Consider the following 24,226-nt stretch of genomic DNA (forward strand, 5'->3'; position numbering starts at 1 on the left):
AAATGTAATAAATAAGTTAAGTGGTTTTTTTACATAAATAGTTTTTAACAAAATAACATTATAAAAAACACTTCATCGCAGTAAGCTTGTACTCCGTAATATATAATAATGACTGAGAAACGTAAAATAAAGGGGAAAGTATCCCACCAGTGATAGCAAGAATTTGTAGAACATAAAAACTATTATCGTACTTGAAATTCACGCAAGTTTTGCACGAAATTTGATAAAATTCAAATGTCTATAGAGGATGGTGCCCCGTTACTATCAGGTGGCTCATTTGCCCTTTCGCAAGGAGTTTAAGAATTTAAGTGTTAAAAGAGTTTGTTTCATACCTTTATCTATTCCATAGATTGGATCCAAAATAATAATATTTTATAGTATCATTGAAAACAAACGTATTTCTAATTATATAATTTATTCACATATAAGATAAGACATTTTTTATCATAAATAATATTTTTCAATTAAAATACCCCAAAACATGCAATTCGTAATTCATCATTTAAATCATTATCCAATTCTAGTCAATCCTTGTTACTTTTTGTTCGTTTTGGGCCTTTTTTTGTTAAGTTACCAAATTCTGAAGCTTTTACAGATGTTTTTTCAGATTTATTAAGAAACACATCTACATTAGGCAAAGGTAAGTGTTTTTTAGGATTCCAAGCATAGTCGCCTTTTTCCATCGTGTTTGCTAAAACTTCCAAAACTTCAATTTGCCCTTCAATTTTAGGCAGTTCAAACGATATTTTTTGTAACGTTTTTTCCAAATCATAATAAGATTTTTCTATGTGGGTAATGTTATGCTGAAAAAGACAATTTTAATGATATTATTTTTATTAAAATATGATAAAATCTCCAAAAGAAAAGGTAAGCTGTTAGTACCTATATAGATTAAATAGATAATCTATTTCAGATTTATAATAATTAAACCCTATAATAATGACGTGAATGGATTATTCGTGCTTAGTACTGAAGCAAAGAGCCACATAATTGACAACATTATCTGGCTTTTTATTTATATGCAAGCAAACATTGAAATCTCAGAATTATTTGTGTAAACTTTACAAGATAACCTGGTTTTATATTAAGTTACCAAACAAGAAGTAAGTATTAAGTTTCTAGAAAATACTCCGAAACAACGAAAATATTAAATTTACCGTAATATCACGGATTCCTCTGGTTATATTACGGATGTCACATTTCTTGCTACAAATATTGCAATGATAGTCAAGCATCAAATACACGATCATAACTAAACTTGTCATTATGATGAAATTGTAGAAATTGCTCAAAAACGATTGTTTTGGCGAACGCGTCACAGGCAACGGTGGACGAGCTCGCATTCTTCCTCTACGATTTCTACGGTTGTGGTATTCCATGTTTCGCTTTCACCTTTTTTTATATTTATTTACAGCATACCCTTTTTATATTAATTTAGATTTTTTACATAGCTTATCTGACAATCGGTATAATTTATATAAGAAAATATGTTTAAAATGTTTTTAACGTCCCATGTCTGTTGTGTTGTAACGGTGGTGAAATAACCCGGAATTGTACGAAACACAGAAAAGTTTTTGAAAAAATATCTAAGAAATATGTCAAGATGAAATTTATGAAAAAGTTTTTATATAAGTTCTGTAAAAAATGTCCAATAATTGTATATAATAATATCATGTACGGTTAAATAAACATTGAGTTGGTAGCTAATAACAGCCGATCACATGCGGATTGCTAAAATCGATTTCCGCTACGTATAATATTTATAACAATAACGTTGGTGTGTATAGCGTGAACACACGAACTCTGAAATTATGAATTGATTCTAGTGCGCAATTTTTTTTATAATACGGTTGAATAGGTACCGAATAAATATTTATTTTTAAATTTAATTATTCACACTGCCATGTGAATAAATAATTAAAAATCTCATGAGTGCATTTTCTTCTTTTGAATCAGACAACTTTCGAGGCAATCTATTAGAAAAATTGTCCTTCAAATCGCTTCTCAACAGCAAAGGACTAAATAAATAAAATAGCTGACTTTAAATCCTCCTTTTTCGAAGTCGGCTTAAAATAGATTATTCCAGTATAAATAGTTTTTGAATATGGACTTAAATAAATAAAAAAAAAAACATATTTATAAATGTTTTATATTAAAGTAATTTAATTAATTGCCATCTCTTGAAATATTTCGGAACCTTTGAATTTACTAGAAAACTATATGTAAAACTTTTGAAGGTTCTATCTCACAAGGTAATTTACAATCGCTTTAATAGATGGCGCTTTTAACAAATTACCATTAATTCATGATTATGTATATATTTCAATAATTTGTTTGAAAATGTTAGTTTCTGTGTATAAATGTATTTTGTTGAATAAGTGAAGTTAATTATAGTAGATACAGTAAAGACTTCATTTGAGAACAATTTGGTCTTATTTTATTAGATAGTAATACAAATATATAGTTTAATAATTAATATAAAACAAGTATATTAAAGTAATATGGTAGAATTAGAACAAAACCATAGATTAAAATTACATACATTCAACAATTTATCAGAATTAAGAGTTTCTGTACTTGACTTCAATCAACAATCTCATGGTTTTAGACTCACCGCCATTTCGTCGAGACGTCAGAGGGAGAGAGGTAATTGAACGATTGAATGTATCTCTTTCGCTCTCATTGTATTCCATACTTGGTTTTCATTTTACATTTTGAACTTTTAGTGACGGTAACAATGATTATTTATCGACGAAATTTCTTTTATTATTTTAAAATGTATATTTCATTTTCATTCCCGGCAGCCATTCTTAACTATGTCTGGTCAACTGCTCAGGAGATATTGTTGTGTGCACAAGCATGTGCAAGAACACATATGTGCTCTATTACTTTATTTACATTACGGCTATAATCCTATATAAATATCTTAAATTGTTCAAGCACAGGAAAATTTTGTCCAGTCCAGTTTACATTGAGGCAGTCAACTGGATGTAAAAATTTGTATTTTGTGTGACGGTGATTTTTTGATAATCATGTCAGTCAATAAAGTTAAGTATATATGATAAATTATGTGTCAGAATGTTTTATTACACATTATTACAGCTTTAAACTAAAACTAATTTATACATTGGTATAATTTGTACAGCAAAATACTTCTAAGTTAAACTCAAACTTTTTTTTAATGTATCGCTTAATAATAATAAATAAATAAAAATAATAATATTATATAAATAAAAACAAAACATTTTAAAACATAGGTGTATTATTTAGTTACATAATTAGAATGCTTAATATCGATAATATAAAAACTCGCATCACTTCTCCGAGTCGTGCACCGGCCGGCCGCGCTGCATGATGTCATTCATCAGCACACACTCACACATCGAACAGGTCACTCGACCGCGCGCCTGTTTACATTACGACTAAGCTCCTTCTGTACGCGGTGACTTCACGGCGACAACCCGTGTCTGTGATTTATATTTAATAATTTATTGTACAAAATAGTTAAGTTATAAAATGGCCAACAACAGGGCCGCGAAGTCTGGATTTGCCGCAGAAGCTCAGAGAAAGGTGAGTAAAAATTCCCTAGATTTAAGTCGAGTTGTTTGTTACTCTTAGTGGAAATATATATCTAGTTGGCCTAACGCGGCATAGTTTTGCGAATTGTGTCATACGTATTGATTGGGATGCTGGGTGGTCCAGATCGGTTACAAGGGCTCGGCCATGACCTATATTTAGAGCAATATTATTTTACAAAAAACTACATATTATATCCCATTGTTACCATTAATTCTAATCGGAATTTATTAAAAAAAACACGTTTAATGCTTTTCTCTCTAAAAATATAAAATGCATACAAAATATAGCGTTATAAATAATTTGAATTTCGAATCAATCTCCCTACCCACACTAACGAACTCATCGTTACACGCACATAGAACACGAGGTATCCAAATGGCCGAAAAACTGGTTTGCTCAATATAAAAAATTCGAGTACCTAGGTATAACCTCTACAGGTATATGTGTGGTACCTGGTATAAACGTGGCTTTTGCTTGATGACATATCATGGAATTTTAGATAAATTCAATTCTAAACTATACAAGCGCGATCTATAACTATATCACAGTTATAATAAAAGCGTTACAACGCTTCCTTGTTAGAGAATTCAAACAATCACATTAAGCATTAAACTGATTACTATACTTACTTGGAATGGTTTATTTTGTCGTTAAACCTATTTGTAATTAACTACATTTAAACATTACCGGTTTTTATCTAATGGGTGTGTTCCTTTACGCCTTTTTAAATGAGCATTAATAGAAATTAATAAAAACTTATTTCTCTTTGTATACGATACTGCTTAATTATAATAAAGGTATGTGTCGCGAAGACGGTAGAAATGATTCGATCATTTGTTTTTACAACAAACAAACTATAATAAGTAATGATGTAATACTCCCAAACGTGACTAACAATTTAATATGTAATTGAAATAATACAATTCAAACAAATGTAAACGAGTAGGTTTAGTAATTACTAAGCTAAAGTTTAACCAAGAAGAAAAAGTAATTTGTGTTTATAATGCTCTTCGTGCTTCTATGAACGAAAACATCGTGAGGAAACTGTATAATATGTCGGATGAAGTCGCCATAAGTATCCGCCAACCCACATTTAAGCATGGTGGAGTAATCTCCATTCTCAAGAGGAGGCCTTTGCACTGTGGTGAATCTACACGATGCTATTTCATACATTCAGAGTTGAGTTTCATACACTATAATTACTGTAGTGTTTTCAGCTCTTACATACTTTACCTATATTAAAAAACCTTTTATGTATTTAATGTTGATGCTAGCGTGCGTAAAAATGTTTTTGTTCTTGCCAAGAAAATTCCAATGTATCGTCACTGCGAAGCTGAGGTTTTGCATTTTAAAGAAGCTAGACTATTTACATTCATGTTCATGCCTGACTCGCCTGAGGCAAGGAATTATGAAATTGCTTGAAATCCTAAATACAAATCGAGCATTATTCAAATAAAATCGCACAGTCGACCCTTGGAAGCATAAAAAACAAGATACGACAACAAATTGACTACCATTCAAACTTATACAATAAATTCAAATATATAAGTTAATATCTTAAAGACTTATGCAGTAATAAATTGAGAAATATTCATGTTATCATAAATAGGTCCAACGTCTTCTAACACTGACGTAATTTGTATTATTGGGTTAATATCGTCAGTTATTTTTCGTTGATAACGCACGTCGTAACTCATTATCAGCGGGTTCATGAATTCCAAATAACTTACCGGAATTAAAATGTCCAGTAAGATATATAAATAAGAGTACCTAAAATAAAATAATTGCTACTTAAATAATAAGTAACTAGAATTCGCCCGCGTGTTTGGGGGAGAGGGGCGGTTATTTGGTAAAAAAATTAGCTTATGTCCGTTTTTAAGGTTAAAACTTGCTTCGTAACAAATTTTATCAAAAAGTGGTTTATCTTTGAAAGCGTGACACGCAGCAGAATTACTTTCGCATTTATAATATTTGTATGGATAATTGTCATTATAATAAATCTAAACATATGGGTAAACTGACGAAAAATTTTGAACGAATCATTTAATTTAGTTACATAAGGCATACAATTTCTATAGTTTATAAAATCTTTCAGTTAGTAGGCTTATAATTTGACTAAAATTAGTTCTTTTTATTATTAATAATATATTCCGTTCATAAATCAGCTTACAATCTAACTAACTAAATTAACGATCCTTATAATTATCCAGTAACATATGCATTTGAATATTAAAGTTATAATATTTTTTTAGCGGTCAGTAATATTTTGCGTTACGTGTAAATTGCGCAGACGCCTTATTACCGAATACGGTCATTGGCCTCACTCTTGTCTCAACATAAAATTAAATATACAAGCAAAGTGTTGATAACCGTTTATTAGTGCTCGTATTTTTCGGTACATAAGACTTTTCGTAGGTACATAAATATAATAATTTGTAATTGGTAAAAGGTGTTTTTAACGGCAGCGCATCTCTTCCTGTTAATGCCGTTCTGGGTCAAGGAGAATCGGTCAACAATTCCGACCGGTTTTTATTAACCAAATAAGACTTGTTATGCATCGATGATGGTAACTGTGCAGCAGCTACGGAGCTTACTTAATAAAGTTATGAAAAAAAAAGAAATCTCAGTTCTGATAATAATAATATACATAAAAAGATCAATTTACTATAATTCAAGTATCGGTTATAGGTAATAAACGAATACATACTGCATAATACATAATGTATGCAGTTCTTTGACAGGGTTTTATAAATATATTTTAGAAAACTATTTTATCCTAAATTGGAAAATTTTAGATGTTTAATATAAATTGTTCGTTTAATTTAATATATTATTGTTTTTACTTGAATGATGTTTCGTTAATTTATCAATTAAGTAGGCAAAGGTCAATTATCTTTAATCTTTAATTAATTGAGTTTGTTTTTTTTTAATTTTAATTTAATTAATATTACCATTATTTAAGATTAAGGAGGCATCGTCACTAGTTTATCTTTTTTTTTGTTTTATTTAATTATGTACGCAGAATACCTTACCGTATTTCATTACAGTCGGATGCAGTCTAGGCATAGATAACAAACATACAAACAATCATTTCATCAAAAAAGAAGATATACATTATTAGCGTCACTCATAAAAATCACAAACATACAATTACAATGTGCTTTAATTACAACGAAAACATATTTGATTTGCCGACGTATTAAAATAACAAAACTTCTTGTTAACTAAACTTAAAAAAGTATATTATGCTAATAACAGATAATTCAAAAAGTGCAAACACGGAATCCATTCAATGCTAATTCGAGGCCGGATTCACATGAGAAAAAATATCTTGTCGACATTAAATGATGTTTAAATTTTAAACGTTTAGACATACATATAAAACTCAAACAGATGTTCAATTAGTGTCAAAGGATTTATTCTATACTAATTCAACAAGACGATGAGTCATAAAAGGCACGGTTCAGTTACAACACCAAACCGCACCTTATAAGGTATGGCCTTTACGCTGGACGTATTTATAAGGTTTAAATATAGGTTACTTTCAAAACTCTACCATATGTTCGAGATTGACACTACCAAATTTCTCTTTCGCAACATTGATTTAACTATTGTCGTTTAGAAGTAAGACAATCTAGCTGTTCAGTCTAAGCGTGAGAGATAGACGACGACGAGGTAACGAAAGCTGAATACTATAAACTAATAAAAAAAACTATTAAAAAAAATAGCAATCGAAGTAGGAAAGTCACTGCGAAGTATTTATATGTGTTTTGGAAGTTTTTTTTAACTTAGATTTACGCTTTACTTGACTACCTTAATATTTATTATACCTTTCGGTTCTGAAGTATATTTTAATATCGAATTTTATATATATTTTATAATATTAATAATGAACAGGATTGTGGTGGTGGTGTCTGATCAATAGAACTATTCCATCCGACTGGTAGGATTCGTAAGACTTGGTTCGACTAAGGCATTCTTGTTAAGTGCATTGATCAATCAAATATGCGTCTCAACCAACCGTATGGTCGTTAGGACCCAATCCACTAGCAAATGCAATCGAAATAGGTACTGTTTTCTTCAATCAGCCCTTAAGTATGCCAAATATTATTTTATACAGATTACAAACTGCGCCAACGTTTTCTTCATTAGGATTAAGGCAAGTGAATAATGATGAGCCATGAAACGATTTATCGTACAATACAAGTAACTTACTGGTGGTAGGGCTTTGTGCAAGCTCGTCTGGGTAGGTACCACCCACTCATCAGATATTCTACCGCAAAACAGCAATACTTGATATTGTTGTGTTCCGGTTTGAAGGGTGAGTGAGCCAGTGTAATTACAGGCACAAGGGACATAAAATCTTAGTTCCCAAGGTTGGTGGTGCATTTGCGCGACATGTGCGATGGTTGACATTTCTTACAATGCCAATATCTAAGGGCGTTTGGTGACCACATACCATCAGGTGGCCCATATGCTCGTCCACCTTCCTTTTCTTTAAAAATAAAAAAAATAAACGATAATTGGATGTGATCATTAACTACTAATTTTTCATTAAAATTTTTATCATCGTTGTATTTAAATTCTACGAGTGGTATTTCATTATATATTAAGAATCTAGTAATATTGCATTGAACGTGTCTGACGAGAGGCCTCATGCTCGTATTGACCCCATTCCTGCTTCCTTTTTGATCAATGTTAAACCATTGTAGGCGAAGACCACTGCAATGTCAATAGCGCAATAGTTAACAGGCCCTCTAGTGATGTAAAAGTCGCAGGTTCGATCCCGACCACTTCGGCTTTACGCTTAAGTGGAAGGGTAAATAGGAATACTAGTAATTTTCTTAACACGGGCATCGCTCATATATTCTTTTCCTTTTATTAAAAAAAAAAAACAAACGTTCCGATGAAATCCGTTAATGTTGAGTCATAGCTATTTGCGTCTTTAGACGTTATGTCATTTAAGTCTTGCATCTTAATCATGTAGAGATTGGGTATGAAAGAGCACTCTCAGTGGCTTTAGTAATCCCTACATATGTGACCTTCGTTAGCAGCTGCGGCGCCAATAATGTGATTTAATACATCTATAAATACATATATAAATGAATAACTGACTGGTTGGTATATCAAATAACAGCCCAAACAACTGGGACTAGCACCATGAGTATTTGCATACTAGTAAACATTGTAAGTTAAGACTAAGTAAGAATTTAATCCCTTATACAATGATAAAGAGGATGAAACTTTGTTGAAATCCTTCATTTTTGAAAAAAGAGCTATGGAAATTGGTACTTTACAATTTTGAATCATGACGCGAAGCAGGTAAATAACATAAGTATACAACAATAGTGACATCGATGAAATTAGTATTAGTAGGAATATTTCTTTGTTATATTGTATTTAGTTTGGATATGACGTCGACATATAAATTAAGGATTTCATTATCATAATATTCACGGTTAATATTTAAACACAAATCAACGTATTGGTATAAATATGTAAATGTTTTAACACATAAATAAATGAATAAATTTACTAGGCAGGTGTTACAAAAATGTTCAAAGAGGACATAGCCAACAAGAAACGACTTCCTCTTTCTCCTAACACAAATTAGATAACGCTTTGGAATATTAATGAAAGGAGCTATTTAACGATCTTATCGGTCAGTCCTATCAACTTGTTGCGTTAAAATATACCGTCGTTTGCGATGAGGTATTCGACATACATATTTAAATATTTGTGTTCAAATTAAACGAAAGGTAAATTCGAGAAATTTCTTATTATTATTTTTTGTTCTCCATATTGTTTAGATATAACAGAATTAAAAACATGTTTAAATAATATTAACCAAATAGTTTTTAGTGTCTCGAAACCAGGATAATTTTGAATAAACAATATGACCTAATGTATTACTGAATAACTATAAATAGCTAGAAATTCTAACTATCCACATTTCAATAAGGCCATTGATAACATTGACCTACAACATTATTCCATAAAAGGATACTGTTTAATATTCTTATTAGACGACCAATGAACACACGAAACGAATGAGGTTTACGTTGAAACCGCTTGCTTTTTTTTGCCAACGATTCGTCTGAAAATTTCTGAGTCACGTTTGAATCCTTCGTCAATTGCGTCATCGCACGCGTGAGTTAATTTTTGGTATCATGGTTCCGAGCAATTACACAATTTACTTATAAATATTTTACTAATCAAAGAGTAATTAAATTCGAAGTAATGTTTTGAGGCAAATCGCACGTTTAAAACAATTACGAAAGATTGAAAATATGCATTGTTGATATGATTTCTCAATTTTTTAATACGTTCTAAGTATTTTTTTTTTATCTAACTAAAAGCCTTCTGTCGTTCTAGTCTTTATGAATATACGGATGTTGTTATTACGTTAATAATATTTTTTTTTTTAATAATAAAGTTTATTGTTTCAAAGTTAACTCGTCTAATATAATTATTTTAATAAGGTAGTCTTAGTACTGTCCCTTCTTACCAGTAACCGGGGAATTTGAAATCATAATTCATAACGCAAACGATGACTCGCATTGAAAAAATTTTAATGAACCGTGCTATATAATTTTTATGGGTAAGCAATATTTGTATACATTACATTTTAAACAGAATGCGGTTTTTGTTATGTAAATTTTACGAAATGTTATGATAAATAGTAATTTTCGCCCATAACTTGTGCAAACATACATACTTGGTTAAAAAAAAAACCTAAACTTTCGCATATTTATATTCGGCCTTATTTATTATTATTACCACTGTTTATTGTTGTTTAGTTAAACAACTATTTCTCTCTTTCTATCATCATTGATTTGGCATTCGAAAGAAGAAGACAGCATTGTGGAAATCCACTCCCAAAAGGCCTATAGGTAAATTAGACCTTAACATGAAAACTATACCCTGGTTATTAAATAAAAGTCGTAAAGGGAATTAACTTAACCTGTTTTAATGATAAATGCCCATTTTTATCTGAATTAATCACATTTGTGTTTGTAACAGTTACGTAATTAATATATTATCATATTTACATATGATATATTGCGGTCAGTTAGATAAAAAACCCTTTATAACCCTTTTAATTAATTAATTATTTAAGACTGCCTGGTTGGTCTAGTAGTTTTTTTTTTTATATAATAGGAAAGCGGACGAGCATACGGGCCACCTGATGGTAAGTGGTCCAAACGCCCTTAGACATTGGCATTGTAAGAAATGTCAACCATCGCTTACATAGCCAATGCGCCACCAACCTTGGGAACTAAGATTTTATGTCCCTTGTGCCTGTAATTACACTGGCTCACTCACCCTTCAAACCGGAACACAACAGTATCAAGTACTGCTATTTTGCGATAGAATATCTGATGAGTGGGTGGTACCTACCCAGACGAGCTTGCACAAAGCCCTACCACCAGTAAAATGTTTCTTTAATGATTATTGCTTAATGAATGATTAAAGTTAATGCTTTTTTAATTAATGGAAAAAAAAGGAAGAGAATCGAAATCCTTCAATATGTTTATTTATATTTTATATATATTGTAATATATAATTTTCTCGGAATGCGTTAGCCTGTTTTCGCCTTAAGCATCTGAGAGTTACAGAACAAATGTGAGTCAGCCGGTTTTCCGAAAAAGGAAGTCATTATTGGACTTTCGACCTATATTCAACTTTTCAAACAAATATATAAAGTTTTATATAGTATATTACTAAGATACAAATAAAAAATGTATTCGAAACATATATTTTATTTCACCATCAATGTTCATGACGTCCGGCAATAAAATAGCATCCAGGATTAAAATTCTTCATAAAATTCACTTTGTCCCCTTACAGTACAGTACAGTAACAGCCTGTTAATGTCCCACTGCTGGGCTAAGGCCTCCTCTCCCTTTTGAGGAGAAGGTTTGGAGCTTATTCCACCACGCTGCTCCAATGTAGGTTGGTAGAATACACAAATGCATAATTTCAATGAAATTAGACACATGCAATTTTCCTCAGGATGTTTTCCGTCACCGTCAAGCACGAGATGAATTATATACAAAAATTCAGTGGCGGGCAACCAGCCCGGGTTTGAACCCACGATCATTGGTTAAGATTCACGCGTTCTAACCACTTATCATTTTTCAGTTCATCGGCTTTTCTCCCCTTGGTTTTTCTTTATCAAAGACATATTAATACATCTAAATATTAATAAAAAATCGTCAATGTCGACAATTGGGCAAACAGTGTTTTTTTCGAAATATGTTGTTCTTTGCGCGAGCCTAATTTTAAAATTTCTTAACCTTTAGCGGTAAAATTGATTTCATTCTATAACACTTTCGAGAAAATTCTAAATTTATCTCGTGATGAATATTCCTGTGGATCGACGTCCCTTTCTAGAGGTCGCATTCGACTACGCGCTCTACATACCTAACTTGTTTATTTATACAACATATATGTCTAAAATATCGTTCATGGATTTCATCACACATCTGATGTTTTCATTATGTAGTCTGTGACATTCGCTACACTTCTAGAAATCTAGCAACATCTTATTTGTCAACATTGATTTCGCATTAGGTACTCTGTAACATAGTCGGGTTATAAAATTACTAGTTTCGGGCCCCGGCTTCGCTCAAGTATGAGGAGGGAAGGTATTTTGTATGCAAAATTTCATGATGATTGGTTGAGTAGTTAAGACGTGAAAGCGTAACAAACAAACAAACGCACTTTCGCATTTATAATATTAGTAAGGATGACTATATGTATAATATGGATATATCTTAGCAGAAAAAAAGAGTACCTACCTAATTCTGTAACGTAATCAGATTAAAGAAATCATCGTGATTAAAAAAATGTGGAAATACAAAAAAGATTTTTTTTACGTATTTGGCAAAAGTCACTTAGTCCTTACCCGTAAAGCTTGTAATTAATGTTATCTTACCGCAGCGTAATTTAAATTCTTGGATAACATTGACCTACATTTGCACCAGATGCTACAGTTATAATTTATACGAGAAATCCTAGGTCCTGGGTTAAGTATGAAATATGGAAGATCGTGACACATCGTTTAAAAATGTTTAATTCTTTAGCATGTTTGTCCATGTTTTGTAGTTTTTATGACAAAAAGAAAGTTTGGTTGTGTCGTATGTGTTCGTATTTTATTCAAACGAATGTAATGTAAGTAGCCGAGATGGCCCAGTGGTAAGAACGCGGGAATCCTAACCGATAATCGTGGGTTCAAACCCGGGCAAGCACCACTGAATTTTCATGTGCTTAATTTGCGATTATAATTCATCTCGTGCTTTACGGTGAAGGAAAACATCGTGAGGAAACCTGCATGTGTCTAATTTCACTGAAATTCTGCCACATGTGTATTCCACCAACCCGCATTGGAGCAGCGTGGTGGAATAAGCTCCAAACCTTCTCCTCAAATAGAGGAGAGGAGGCCTTTAGCCCAGCAGTGGGACATTCACAGGCTGTTACGGATTACGGAATGAAATTAAACTTTTTTAAAATATAGTTTACATTTTACTAAAGGTTTCTGGCATGTTACCATCAAATAACAACTTTTTACCATCTGTACTTGATCGTGTAGAATAATTGCTTATAAACAAATAAACGAATAAAAGACATAAATAGTTAATGCAAGCATTAGCTGGTTGTAATCATTAACTATTAATAATTAAATGATAACATCTATAAAATTAAAGACCTAGAATAAAAAGAGATGAAAAATCTTCGACGAGTTTTTATAGATTTTATTTTCAAAACAAACACAGCATGTGTTTTCGCAACACTTCGATAATAATTCTCTTCCATAACAAGTAAGTTATAACGTATAACATGCTTAACTAAAACTACGATGTACTTTAAAAACAAGAAATGTCAAATTTCAGGGAAAAAAATATTATGAGTTTTAAACGAAGTTATTAATTCTAATTTTAAAAATGTGATCATATAAATTACAATTCCAGAATTGTATGTTACAAAGTAACTCGCGGAAATGACTATTTATTTTCTGTATAAATTAGTTTTGTAGTTATTATAAGTCGTATTATATTCATTGGTCTGCCTTATCAGTGTGACCTTCAGCTCTGCGCTTAGCAATGGCAAAACTTGCATAATTTCCTACGGTAGTTTATCGTATACCATTTTGTTTATATAGCAAACATAAGGCTCAAATTGCGCTCGAATGTTTTAGAATGTTACTTACAATATTATAATTATTCAAGCTATAATGATAACGGGTCGTTAATTTCGCGGTCAATTTCATAGTGTACATACTATGACGTAATAATTATATATATACTCATATCTATATATAGATACATACACATAATGTATCTATATACGTTTATATCATCAAGCACACCGCTGTTTTATAATTTCGACTAAATCTCGTTGATCTGGCATAAAACTCTATGATCTCTTTCTTTAATGTTAAAAGTGAAAAAGGAGAAAGAAATAAGTATGTAAATTTGTATTTGTATAGTTACCACTACTTCGCAGGAATGAAAAAACACGAAAACTAGCAATATTCAATTTCGTACACGATACATTCATTTTTCAGTATATAATTTTTATTATTATCTGTTACAGAATGATCACTTGTTTAATTAATATAATTAATGTATATTTTAGTGGCAGTGCAAAGGAGTATTGAAAATTGGTAATGTTATTAAAAATGATTAATATTATAAATAAAAAATCTACCGGGTTTTTTGTAGTAATAAAATAACAATCTAAATTTTCGTAGTTAAATTTATATTTTGTACGAGTTGAACACATGAGCTACAAAAAATATGGTTAACCATAATAACTCACTAAATATGCTTTTTCCTTAAAACAAAGGCGGAGAGTCGATTATTACATAGCAAATTAATTACTCAAAGCCTGATATACCTTGCATGAATATTTTAGTACACTTTTGTATTTTAATGAGGTGTTTCAAGAGGCACAGCCTCAGTCTATAGCTCGCGAAGGCTCAATAAACCTGAAACTCTAAAGTACATAGGTATCATTCAGATAGAAACGTGATACTGTCACAGCATTGTGATTGTAATTATATACATTAATAGTAACTGACATAGAATAATCCGTGCGTTTGACGCAGTTAATTTATTATAATACATAGGTTTACACTCGTAATTCCGTTCGGTATTTAGATTTCGTCTTTAAAGTGAAAATTCCTAAGGCCACGTTTGAATATGAATGCAACGTTTCTATATGTAACTTTTCACAAAATATATGAAGCTGCATGTTAACTTTCTTTTACATATTTGAGAGCAATGAATAAAATAAAATAATTACTTTGCAATTAAGTTTAACAAGAGTACGGAAGCATAATGGTCTTGAAAATTAAATACTATATATAAAATAGAACGCTTCTACAGCATTAATTTTAACATTAAAGCAAAGTATTAATGTAGAAAGCAGACTTGCAAATAGGCTCCCTGATGCTAAGTGGTCACTTCTGCACATATTTGTTGTGTAAGTCTATGGCATTTCTTAAACTGTCAATACGATGACAACCATGAGTAGACCTATCTACTACCATAATCCAAAATAATATTCCCCTCGTAACTTTTATACCATTCACACCAGCCTTTAACAAATATTGATATTTAGCGATAGCATAACTTTGGATAAATATTATCAACAGTGTCAAAACTTTAGGACCATCAACGAACATTATATACATAATACATAAACGTTGTATTTTTATATGTAATCGTTTATTTTATTTCAATTACAGATAAACAGCAAATACAGTGAAGAGCTGGCAGAGGAATGCTTAGAATGGATCAGGCAGATAATCGGCGAGCCCGACAACACCTCGGGAGATATGGACAACTTCTATGAAGTGCTTAAAGACGGCACAGTGCTCTGCAAGTAAGTAAATAGAAATACAAAACGAAAAGTAAAAGTCACCTCAACGTTCGTTTTATTTATTTTACGACGAACAAACAGACAAAACCGGATGCGAGTCCTGGCTTTAGTTTACATGTTAGTAAGTGAAAAACACATAAGAAGTTCATTTATTTACACAACAAGTACAATAATTGTATTGCAATATTATGTTTAGGAAGTATGATTTTTTTTTTGTTGAACTCTGGTGGTAAGCAGTCACCACCAGTTAGACATTGGTACTGTTAGAAATATTAGATCCATCCCTTACATCATCAAGGCGCTATCAACCTTGGGAACAAAGATGTAATAACTTGTGCCTGTGCTATACTGGCTTACCCTTCAAATCTGAACATAACATTACAAGTATTGTTTCGCGGTGTATGTATATAGTGGGTGGTACTTACCTAAACGGGCTATTTACAAAGCCCTATCACCGAGTTCTCATAATACGACACATTAAACATAGACAAGGTCATTAATCAAGTTTCACAATCAACATATTACTTTTAATTTAAACTTAATTGTATTAATTATAGACCAACAATAATAAGCCAAGATAGTCTAGGGAATAATTTTAATATTTAATTATGGAATTTTGTTAAGGAATAAATTAAATTTTAATTTAGGAATAATTTGAATATTTTAAAAGAAGGGTTTTTTTTAATACCGCAATATCCTATCTTTGTCACATTTATTTTTTAATTTATTTTTTATCTTTCTGTTACTAATTATTCAAGCACTTTAATACTTTTATGAAATTTTAATCGGCGCAAGAACACTATGCATGCAGTGTTTGCTTTCAAATGGGTGTACATAAAATGTTTCTAGTTTTAATACATAATTTATTAAGATATTATTTATGTATCATCCGCTAGCAAACCTTTAATTAATAAATAGATTACGTGGATTTAAACCGAAGTTTTTACATTTTTAATCGAACATGTATCCATTGAGTGTTCGTGTATTCAATTTGTGTTTCTTGTTTATAGCGCAGAGGCAAAGTTAAATTATGCCGTATGTGTCCAATCAAATGAAGTAGCCTCGCGGAATATGTTTAAAACCTTTCTTTGATAGGAGATGAGTGAGGAATTTGCTCATAGAACATCAATATACTATACGTATAATCAAATATGCCATGATATATAAATATTTTAGCATTTTTCATTCGATATTTTTATCAGTACGAGTAACATGAATGTTGTAAGATTAAAACGCAAGAACGGCATTCCGTTAAAGATACTCGAATCTCGACCGGTAGGTAATTGGTTATCTCGCACAATTTGCAAGATCTTGATCTGTCGTAAATCTTGTTCGTATTAGCATCACTCAATCTGAGTAGATACTGAATAAATGCACCACAAAATTGGTCTCGAGGGAGAGAAAACAAGACTGTGCAACAACAAGAAAACAAGGTGGCTTTGTCCGTCTCCAACTTATGGTCGTATTTACTTGGTAGCTGGATACCGTTTACTGTATTATGCTCGGGGAAGCTTTTATCTGCAAACAAACTGGGAATTCGATGTAGTAATCGATCGCAAAATATAATTGATGCTTTTGTAATATGTAGTAACGATAATATAAAAATGATATAATCAAAATCTATTGTATCACCATTGGTCGATTTATAACATTTTTTTATAGAATAGGAAGGCGGACGAGCTTATGTTCCACCTGATGGTAAGTGGTCACCAACGCCCATAGACATTGGCATTGTAAGAAATGTTAAACATCGCTTACATCACCAATACGACACCAACCTTGGGAACTAAGATGTTATGTCCCTTGTGCCTATTATTACAATGGCTCACTCGCCCTTCAAACCGGAACACAACAATACCAAGTACTGCTGTTTTGCGGTAGAATATCTGATGAGTGGGTAGTACCTACCCAGACGAGTTTCCAAAAAGCTCTACCACCAGTAACAATTTTAGGATCGAGTCGAAAATTGAGTTGCAAATATATTTTTCTCGGAACAGCTTCGCTTAACGACAATTGACGTGTTTATTTAGCAACGTCCAAGATAAGGAAAGGATAATGTAGCTGTGCTATTTACATAGCAAATACGTTAGCTGCTTGATATCAATGCGTTTCCCATTTAAGGTCGTGACTCGAATTCTCTGCGCAATGATTAATTCAGAAACTATTACCGCTATTTATTTATCCGAAACAATTATATTTATCGAAAACTTTCGATATTGTATTGCCAATTATTTTGGATTATAAATATAAAGTAATAGGAATTGGGTTGCTGTTATCCCCGAAACCGCGGCATTAAATCCAAGCTAATGTATTAATGTTTATAATTGACATCGTTAGGAAACCTACTCGTACATCTGTCCGAGTGAATTCGGCATATTTACTACATCAGCCCACATCAAAGCGGCTTAGTGGAGTTAGCTAAGAACCTTCGTTTTAGCAGGAGACGAGGCTTTTACCTAGCAGTGAGATATTTATGGGATGTCACTGCACTATATTGTGAACCGCTGTACACTAACATACTTTTCTAAATTTTATTCTTATTTTAAAATATGATAGCAACGGTTATACATACAAATAATCATCTACTACTAGTTGTGACTCCATATAAATGTTCCACGGCCAACATAAGAGGATCCTTCTCTTGATGCGAAAGATTTAGCACTTATTAGACCATGATATTGTAATGTATCAACACACATATACATGTGGCAGAATTCCATTGAACACAACAGGCTTACTCATGATGTTTTCCTCTACCGAGCATGAGATGAATTACAATATATAAATTGCACATGAAATCCCATCTTTCCCGGGTTTGAACTTACAATCTTCGGTTAAGATTCACGTGTTCTAGCTACTAAGTCATCTCGGCTCTGAATCATCTACTGTCATCAGTCAAAACAGATGTAGAGAATCAATTCTATGACTAATACTTAATGTATGCATGAATGGTAACATAACTGGTGGTAGGGCTTTGTGCAAGCTCGTCTGGGTAGGTACCACCCACTCATCAGATATTCTACCGCAAAACAGCAATACTTGATATTGTTGTGTTCCGGTTTGAAGGGTGAGTGAGTCAGTGTAATTACAGGCACAAGGGACATAAAATCTTAGTTCCCAAGGTTGGTGGCGCATTGGCTATAAGCGATGGTTGACATTTCTTACAATGCCAATGTCTAAGGGCGTTTGGTGACCACTTACCATCAGGTGGCCCATATGCTCGTCCAGCTTCCTATTCTATATATAAAAAAAAAGAATTCGTTATTATGATATTTAATCGTTAGGTAATATAACAAGATTCCGATTTTGTGTATAAAATTGCTATAGACTGAACGATCATATTTTTAGAGACTCGTCTAATGTAATATACATGAATATAAGTTATACGCTAAATAAGAAAAGAGTTAAAAAAATAAAGAGGTTTAAATCCATACAATATTTAGTTGTGTATTAGGTGTTATTGAAAACGAGAATTGAAACTTAAATAATAACGTACCTTTATAATTGAGTTACTTATATGAATGCTTAAACTTATACTTACCGAGATGGCCCAGTGGTAAGAACGCGGGAATCCTAACCGATGATCGTGGGTTCAAACCCGGGCAAGCACCACTGAATTTTCATGTGCTTAATTTGTGTTTATAATTCATCTCGTGCTTTTCGGTGAAGGAAAACATCGTGAGGAAACCTGCATGTGTCTAATTTCATCGAAATTCTGCCACATGTGTATTCCACCAACCCGCATTGGAGCAGCGTGGTGGAATAAGCTCCAAACCTTCTCCTCAAAAAGGGAGAGGAGGCCTTAGCTCAGCAGTGGGACATTTACAGGCTGTTTCTATGAATTCTTTTTAAAATTAACACGATTTTTAGTGGTGTCATAATGAAAAAAAAGAATTCCGTTATCCACTATACAGGCTGCATCATCAGATTAGCTTGATAGAATTAAATTATTTATTTACTTGCAAAGTTACAAAGCACTACTAGTGTTAAAAGTAGGTTAAACTCTAGATTATCTAAGAGATCTAGATTTGTTTATAAAGTAACTTTGTTAGTTACAACTTGAGCTACTATAATGCACTTTATTAAAAAAATATATTATATGTTGTTTGTACAAACTTTTTATTGAATCTTTGTTGAAAAAACATTTAATGTATTATACTTTTAGCGGTCAACAGTTTATTGTCACTAGCGCCGAAATTGCAAATTTTAGCTCAAGGGTACAACTTGTTTGAGATTTGATTGCAATATTAAACACATGCATACAAAAATAACTTTAAAAAAAGCTTGTAAAAACTAACACAACGATTCCAGTTTGAATATAAAACATGCAATAAACTCGACTGACTTAATTTGTCACTCAAGATATTTAAAACCCAGATATAAAAAAGCATAGGTGGATTCTTTTAAGTAGATGTTAAGTAAAAATAAGATTTAAAACAAATTATTATATTTTTATTAGCCTCGTGGATAGCTTATAAAGTTGCAGCTCCCGAGGTCCGTATATCCAAGACCCATGGCCAAAATATACTTGCAAAGCTTATTGGGTTTTACCATCGTGAAATTCTCAGTAAAAGCCAGGAATTTGGAAGTTGGCAGTGTTTACAATACCGTTAATACTTTTCGATCGTATCGGATTTACTGTCGCATCCGATATTTATTTGCCGATAATGAGAGTGAGGGAATACAATGCACCTGTGTCGCGTATACACTTAAGCAGTTAATATCTCACAGTCACCTTTTCTCCGTTGAGAATGGCCGCCTTGAGCGAAATCTGTCACTAGGACATTATCATATACATGCAAAGTTTGAAATCTGGACGACAATTAAAAGAAGGTTATAATCGAACTTTGTAGATTTGTTTACAAACCTAGTAGTACAATCATTGTCTGTATAAGAATATGTTTTACAAAAACTAATAATACTGTTGATACTAAAAAATTATCACTATCATATAATTTAGAAATAATTTATTTTTTGTGTCTTTTAAATTATAATTACAATGGTATTAGGTTTTGTGCTAAATCATAATAAATAATTTCGCCAATGTCACGTAGGATAAAGACAGTAATGAAGGATACACAAAGGTGATTGATATGTGCGATCAATGCGCCAATTAATTTAAATTATAAGTTTGCGCATACAATGTCAATCCTATGTACTATGTTAAATTCATTTGGCATTCGACATCTACAGGACTTACGAATTTAGTTTTGTAATTGACAATGCTGAACCACTGAATGTCCTTATCGGATATACATGTAGGTTTTTACTTACGATATATTTTTCCTTCGTCGCTAAACTAGATGAATAATTGAAACAAATTGAAAAATATATGGAAAAGTTATGATACATCTTCAGTTGAGATTCGAGTGCTCTATCACTTTATTTTTTCACACTGAGTAGATGGACTGGCAAATGTTCTACCTAATGGTAAGTAGTCAGCACCGCCCATAGACATTGGCGATATAAGAAATAATAACCATCACTTACATCGCCAATTCGCCACCAACGTTGTTAACTAAGATGTTATGTCCCTTGGGCTTGTATTGACACTAGCATACTAACACTTCAAACCGGAACGCAACACACTACATTATTCCCATAATAGCAATACTTATATTGCTATTATGGTATTTTATTAATAGAATAAAAATAATGTTTCAGGCTCGCAAACAATTTACAACCAGGCATGATAAAGAAAGTTAACGAATCCAAAATGGCTTTCAAATGCATGGAGAATATCAACGCTTTCCTAGAGGCAGCAAAGCATTTCGGAGTTCCTGCTCAGGAAACATTCCAAACCGTTGATTTATGGGAGCGACAGAATCTGAACTCTGTAGTCATATGTCTGCAGTCTCTGGGAAGAAAGGTATTTTTTATAAATAAATATGTGATGAGCTCAACTATATTCGGGATACCTGACCACGTAAATGTACAAGTTTTATTCTGAATCCTATCCGAATCCGGATTGTGATCGTAGTCCAAACAGTAATATATTTATATTCAATAATAAGCTTATTTTTGTTTCTGTATGGTATCTAATATTTTTATACATAATAATATCGTTCTTTCTTCAGAAAAGTCGAAAGTTATGTTTATATTTTTTTGTAATTAATCCTCATGGATACATGACCAAAGAGGTAGTTAAAAAAATTTTCTACTTACAATTTCCATTACTTACAAAATTACTCTAGGTTTCTATTGTTTTTTTTTACTCACCACGCTGCGACTAGTTCCTCTAAGACAGAAAGGGAAAGCGACAATCTGATCAGAGAAAGAAAAGGATAAACAAATTAATTTCCATGTAAACCTTAACAATTTGTTTAAGTATAAGATGAGACGAGCATGGACCATCTTTCACAAGATAGTATTGAGGGAAAACCTCTCAAAACATTCCGATATATTTTTTTAATCATCTATAAAACAAATTAAGTACACAGAGATTATATAACGTATATATATATATTTATTAAAATAATCATTACTATATTCCAGGCGGGCAATTACGGCAAACCTTCAATAGGACCGAAGGAAGCTGAAAAGAACGTACGAAACTTTACAGAAGAGCAACTTAGAGCTGGACAAGGAGTCATTTCTCTTCAGTACGGCTCCAACAAAGGCGCTAATCAAAGCGGAATCAATTTCGGCAACACAAGACATATGTAAATCTATTGTGAGGTCGTTAATCGTCCCCTTCTTTCAAATAAGTTAAACTTTCTGTGAGAAAGAGACAAAAATATTTGATCACCTTATCTAAGAATAAAATCATTGACCTTTATTGTACACTCCGAATAAGACATTTATGCCAAATATTGGCAATTAAATTTTATAGGCATTCCGGTAGTTTTTAAATTGTATTTCAAAATTTAATAGAAATAAGCTATGTACTTACAAGACAATATAAGAGAAAAAAAAAACAAATAATACCTATTAAATAATGAATTATACTGAAAAGTCATATTTTCTAGGTGTTCAAGGTTAGTTATTGAATCTCCATTATATAAAATGAATCTTAAAAGGACCACGTTCAAATTGTTTAGCATTTAATGTGACGTCATTCCCATTTGATTCCATAATTTTGGAATTTATTTTTTTTACTCTTTAAAATATTGACAAATGTAAGTTCGTTTTGTTCTTACTTAGCTTAGTTATAATTTAATATACTTATTTTTATATAACGAATTCATTATTGCGATGTATTTTTATTTATGTACCAATAAAACATGGAGACTTAAATACAGATCTTAACGCAGTATAATAAAAAAAATATGTTCAATATTATATATAAAGTTTCGGTAAATATTGTGCCTTCCAAGCCCATAGGGTATATTTTTCTTCGAAGGTGTCTAACAAAGTTTAAGCTTTTAACTTTAAAATCAAGTGATCCTTGATTGTTTAATTTATTAAAAATTAACTATTCATTCCATATTATATTTATTACATTAGTACGTTGTGATTAACGATTTTATATAAAACATCTATTCTTATAGTTATTGTATTTGAGGATGCGTAATTTACGTAAATTTGTGTAAGTTTCATGAAGAAATTCGATACTTTGTGGAAGTACGTAGAATATATAAGTAATCTTAAAAAATAATGGTGTTTTATTTTATCTCCATTATATTTCATACTGGTAACATTTTCATTTCTTTAAGAATTAAATATTATATGTAAAGTCATATTTTCTAGGCGTTCAAAGTTAGTTATTGAATCTCCATAATATAAAATGAATCTTTAAAGCACCACGTTTAAATTTTTTAGCATTTAATGTGACGTCTCTATGAAATTAGAACTATAATATCGTGGATCTTACTGAAGTTCGCGGGATCTTAATTACTGATAAGCACTGATTTTCTATGTGCGTAAAATTAACTTAAATTCATCTTTTGCTCGGTGGTAAAGAAAAACATCTGAGCTGCATGGGCTAATAAACTACACTTACTAAACTACCTTACGAGCAAGCCTTTGCCTTTTTTACATCTAAGGATGTAGTTTAACTTTGGGTTGTTTGAATTAAATATATTTGTGGTTTTTTTTTTTCAATTTGTAACTGATAACTGTTACATATGTTAATACGCGGCGATGCACGACGCATTATTTAATCGGCTTCCTACTTCAAGATTTTCTTAGTTTTTTATATATATATATATATATTTTTTTACATTTCATGTTCTCATTCGATAGTTCGAAATATTATTTCTTTTATATGTATATATTTAAGATAGACTACATAATAATACAGACCAAAAACATTTGACAACTTCTGGTAGTAGAGCTTTGTGCAAGCTCGTCTGGGTAGGTACCATCCACTCATCAGATATTCTACCGCAAAATAGCTGTACTTTGTATTGTTGTGCTCCGGTTTGAAGGGTGAGTGAGCCAGTGTAATTACAGGCACAAGGGACATAACATCTTAGTTCCAAAGATTGGTGGCGCATTGGTGATGTAAGCGATGGTTAAAATTTCTTACAATGCCAACGTCTACGGGCGTTGGTGACCACTTACCATCAGGTGGCCCATATGCTCGTCCTCCTACTTATACTATAAAAAAATGTACTATTTGTTGATTTTTATTTTTACCTATATACCATTCTTGTAGTTGGATAAAGTAAAATTAGTAATTTTTACTATTTGAAAAGTCCGTTATCACAAGAACCTATTACCTATTTGAAATCAAAAATAACACTGCGTGAGTAAGAATCCATATACATTCAACTATTTCCATCTAAGCCTTTTAACCGATGTATGAAATTCTAGG

General features: G+C 31.8%; 2 protein-coding genes across 2 annotated transcripts; one reads left to right on the forward strand and one right to left on the reverse strand.

Moving 5' to 3' along the window:
• Positions 1 to 480: 480 nt before the first annotated feature.
• Positions 481 to 1,516, reverse strand: LOC126770668 (uncharacterized). Its single transcript, XM_050490177.1, has 2 exons — positions 1,158 to 1,516; positions 481 to 803 (listed from the first exon to the last, which is right to left on the reverse strand). The coding sequence occupies exons 1-2, from the start codon at positions 1,377 to 1,379 to the stop codon at positions 525 to 527; spliced, it is 501 nt and encodes a 166-aa protein (XP_050346134.1). The 5' UTR covers positions 1,380 to 1,516; the 3' UTR covers positions 481 to 524.
• A 1,812-nt stretch (positions 1,517 to 3,328) lies between these two features.
• On the forward strand, positions 3,329 to 22,791 carry LOC126770664 (myophilin). Its single transcript, XM_050490173.1, has 4 exons — positions 3,329 to 3,570; positions 15,335 to 15,471; positions 21,133 to 21,337; positions 21,964 to 22,791. Exons 1-4 carry the CDS (start codon positions 3,517 to 3,519, stop codon positions 22,132 to 22,134), a joined length of 567 nt encoding a protein of 188 aa, XP_050346130.1. The 5' UTR covers positions 3,329 to 3,516; the 3' UTR covers positions 22,135 to 22,791.
• Positions 22,792 to 24,226: the final 1,435 nt, after the last annotated feature.

Source organism: Nymphalis io, chromosome 9, assembly GCF_905147045.1.
Source record: "Nymphalis io chromosome 9, ilAglIoxx1.1, whole genome shotgun sequence".
NCBI lineage: Eukaryota > Metazoa > Arthropoda > Insecta > Lepidoptera > Nymphalidae > Nymphalis > Nymphalis io.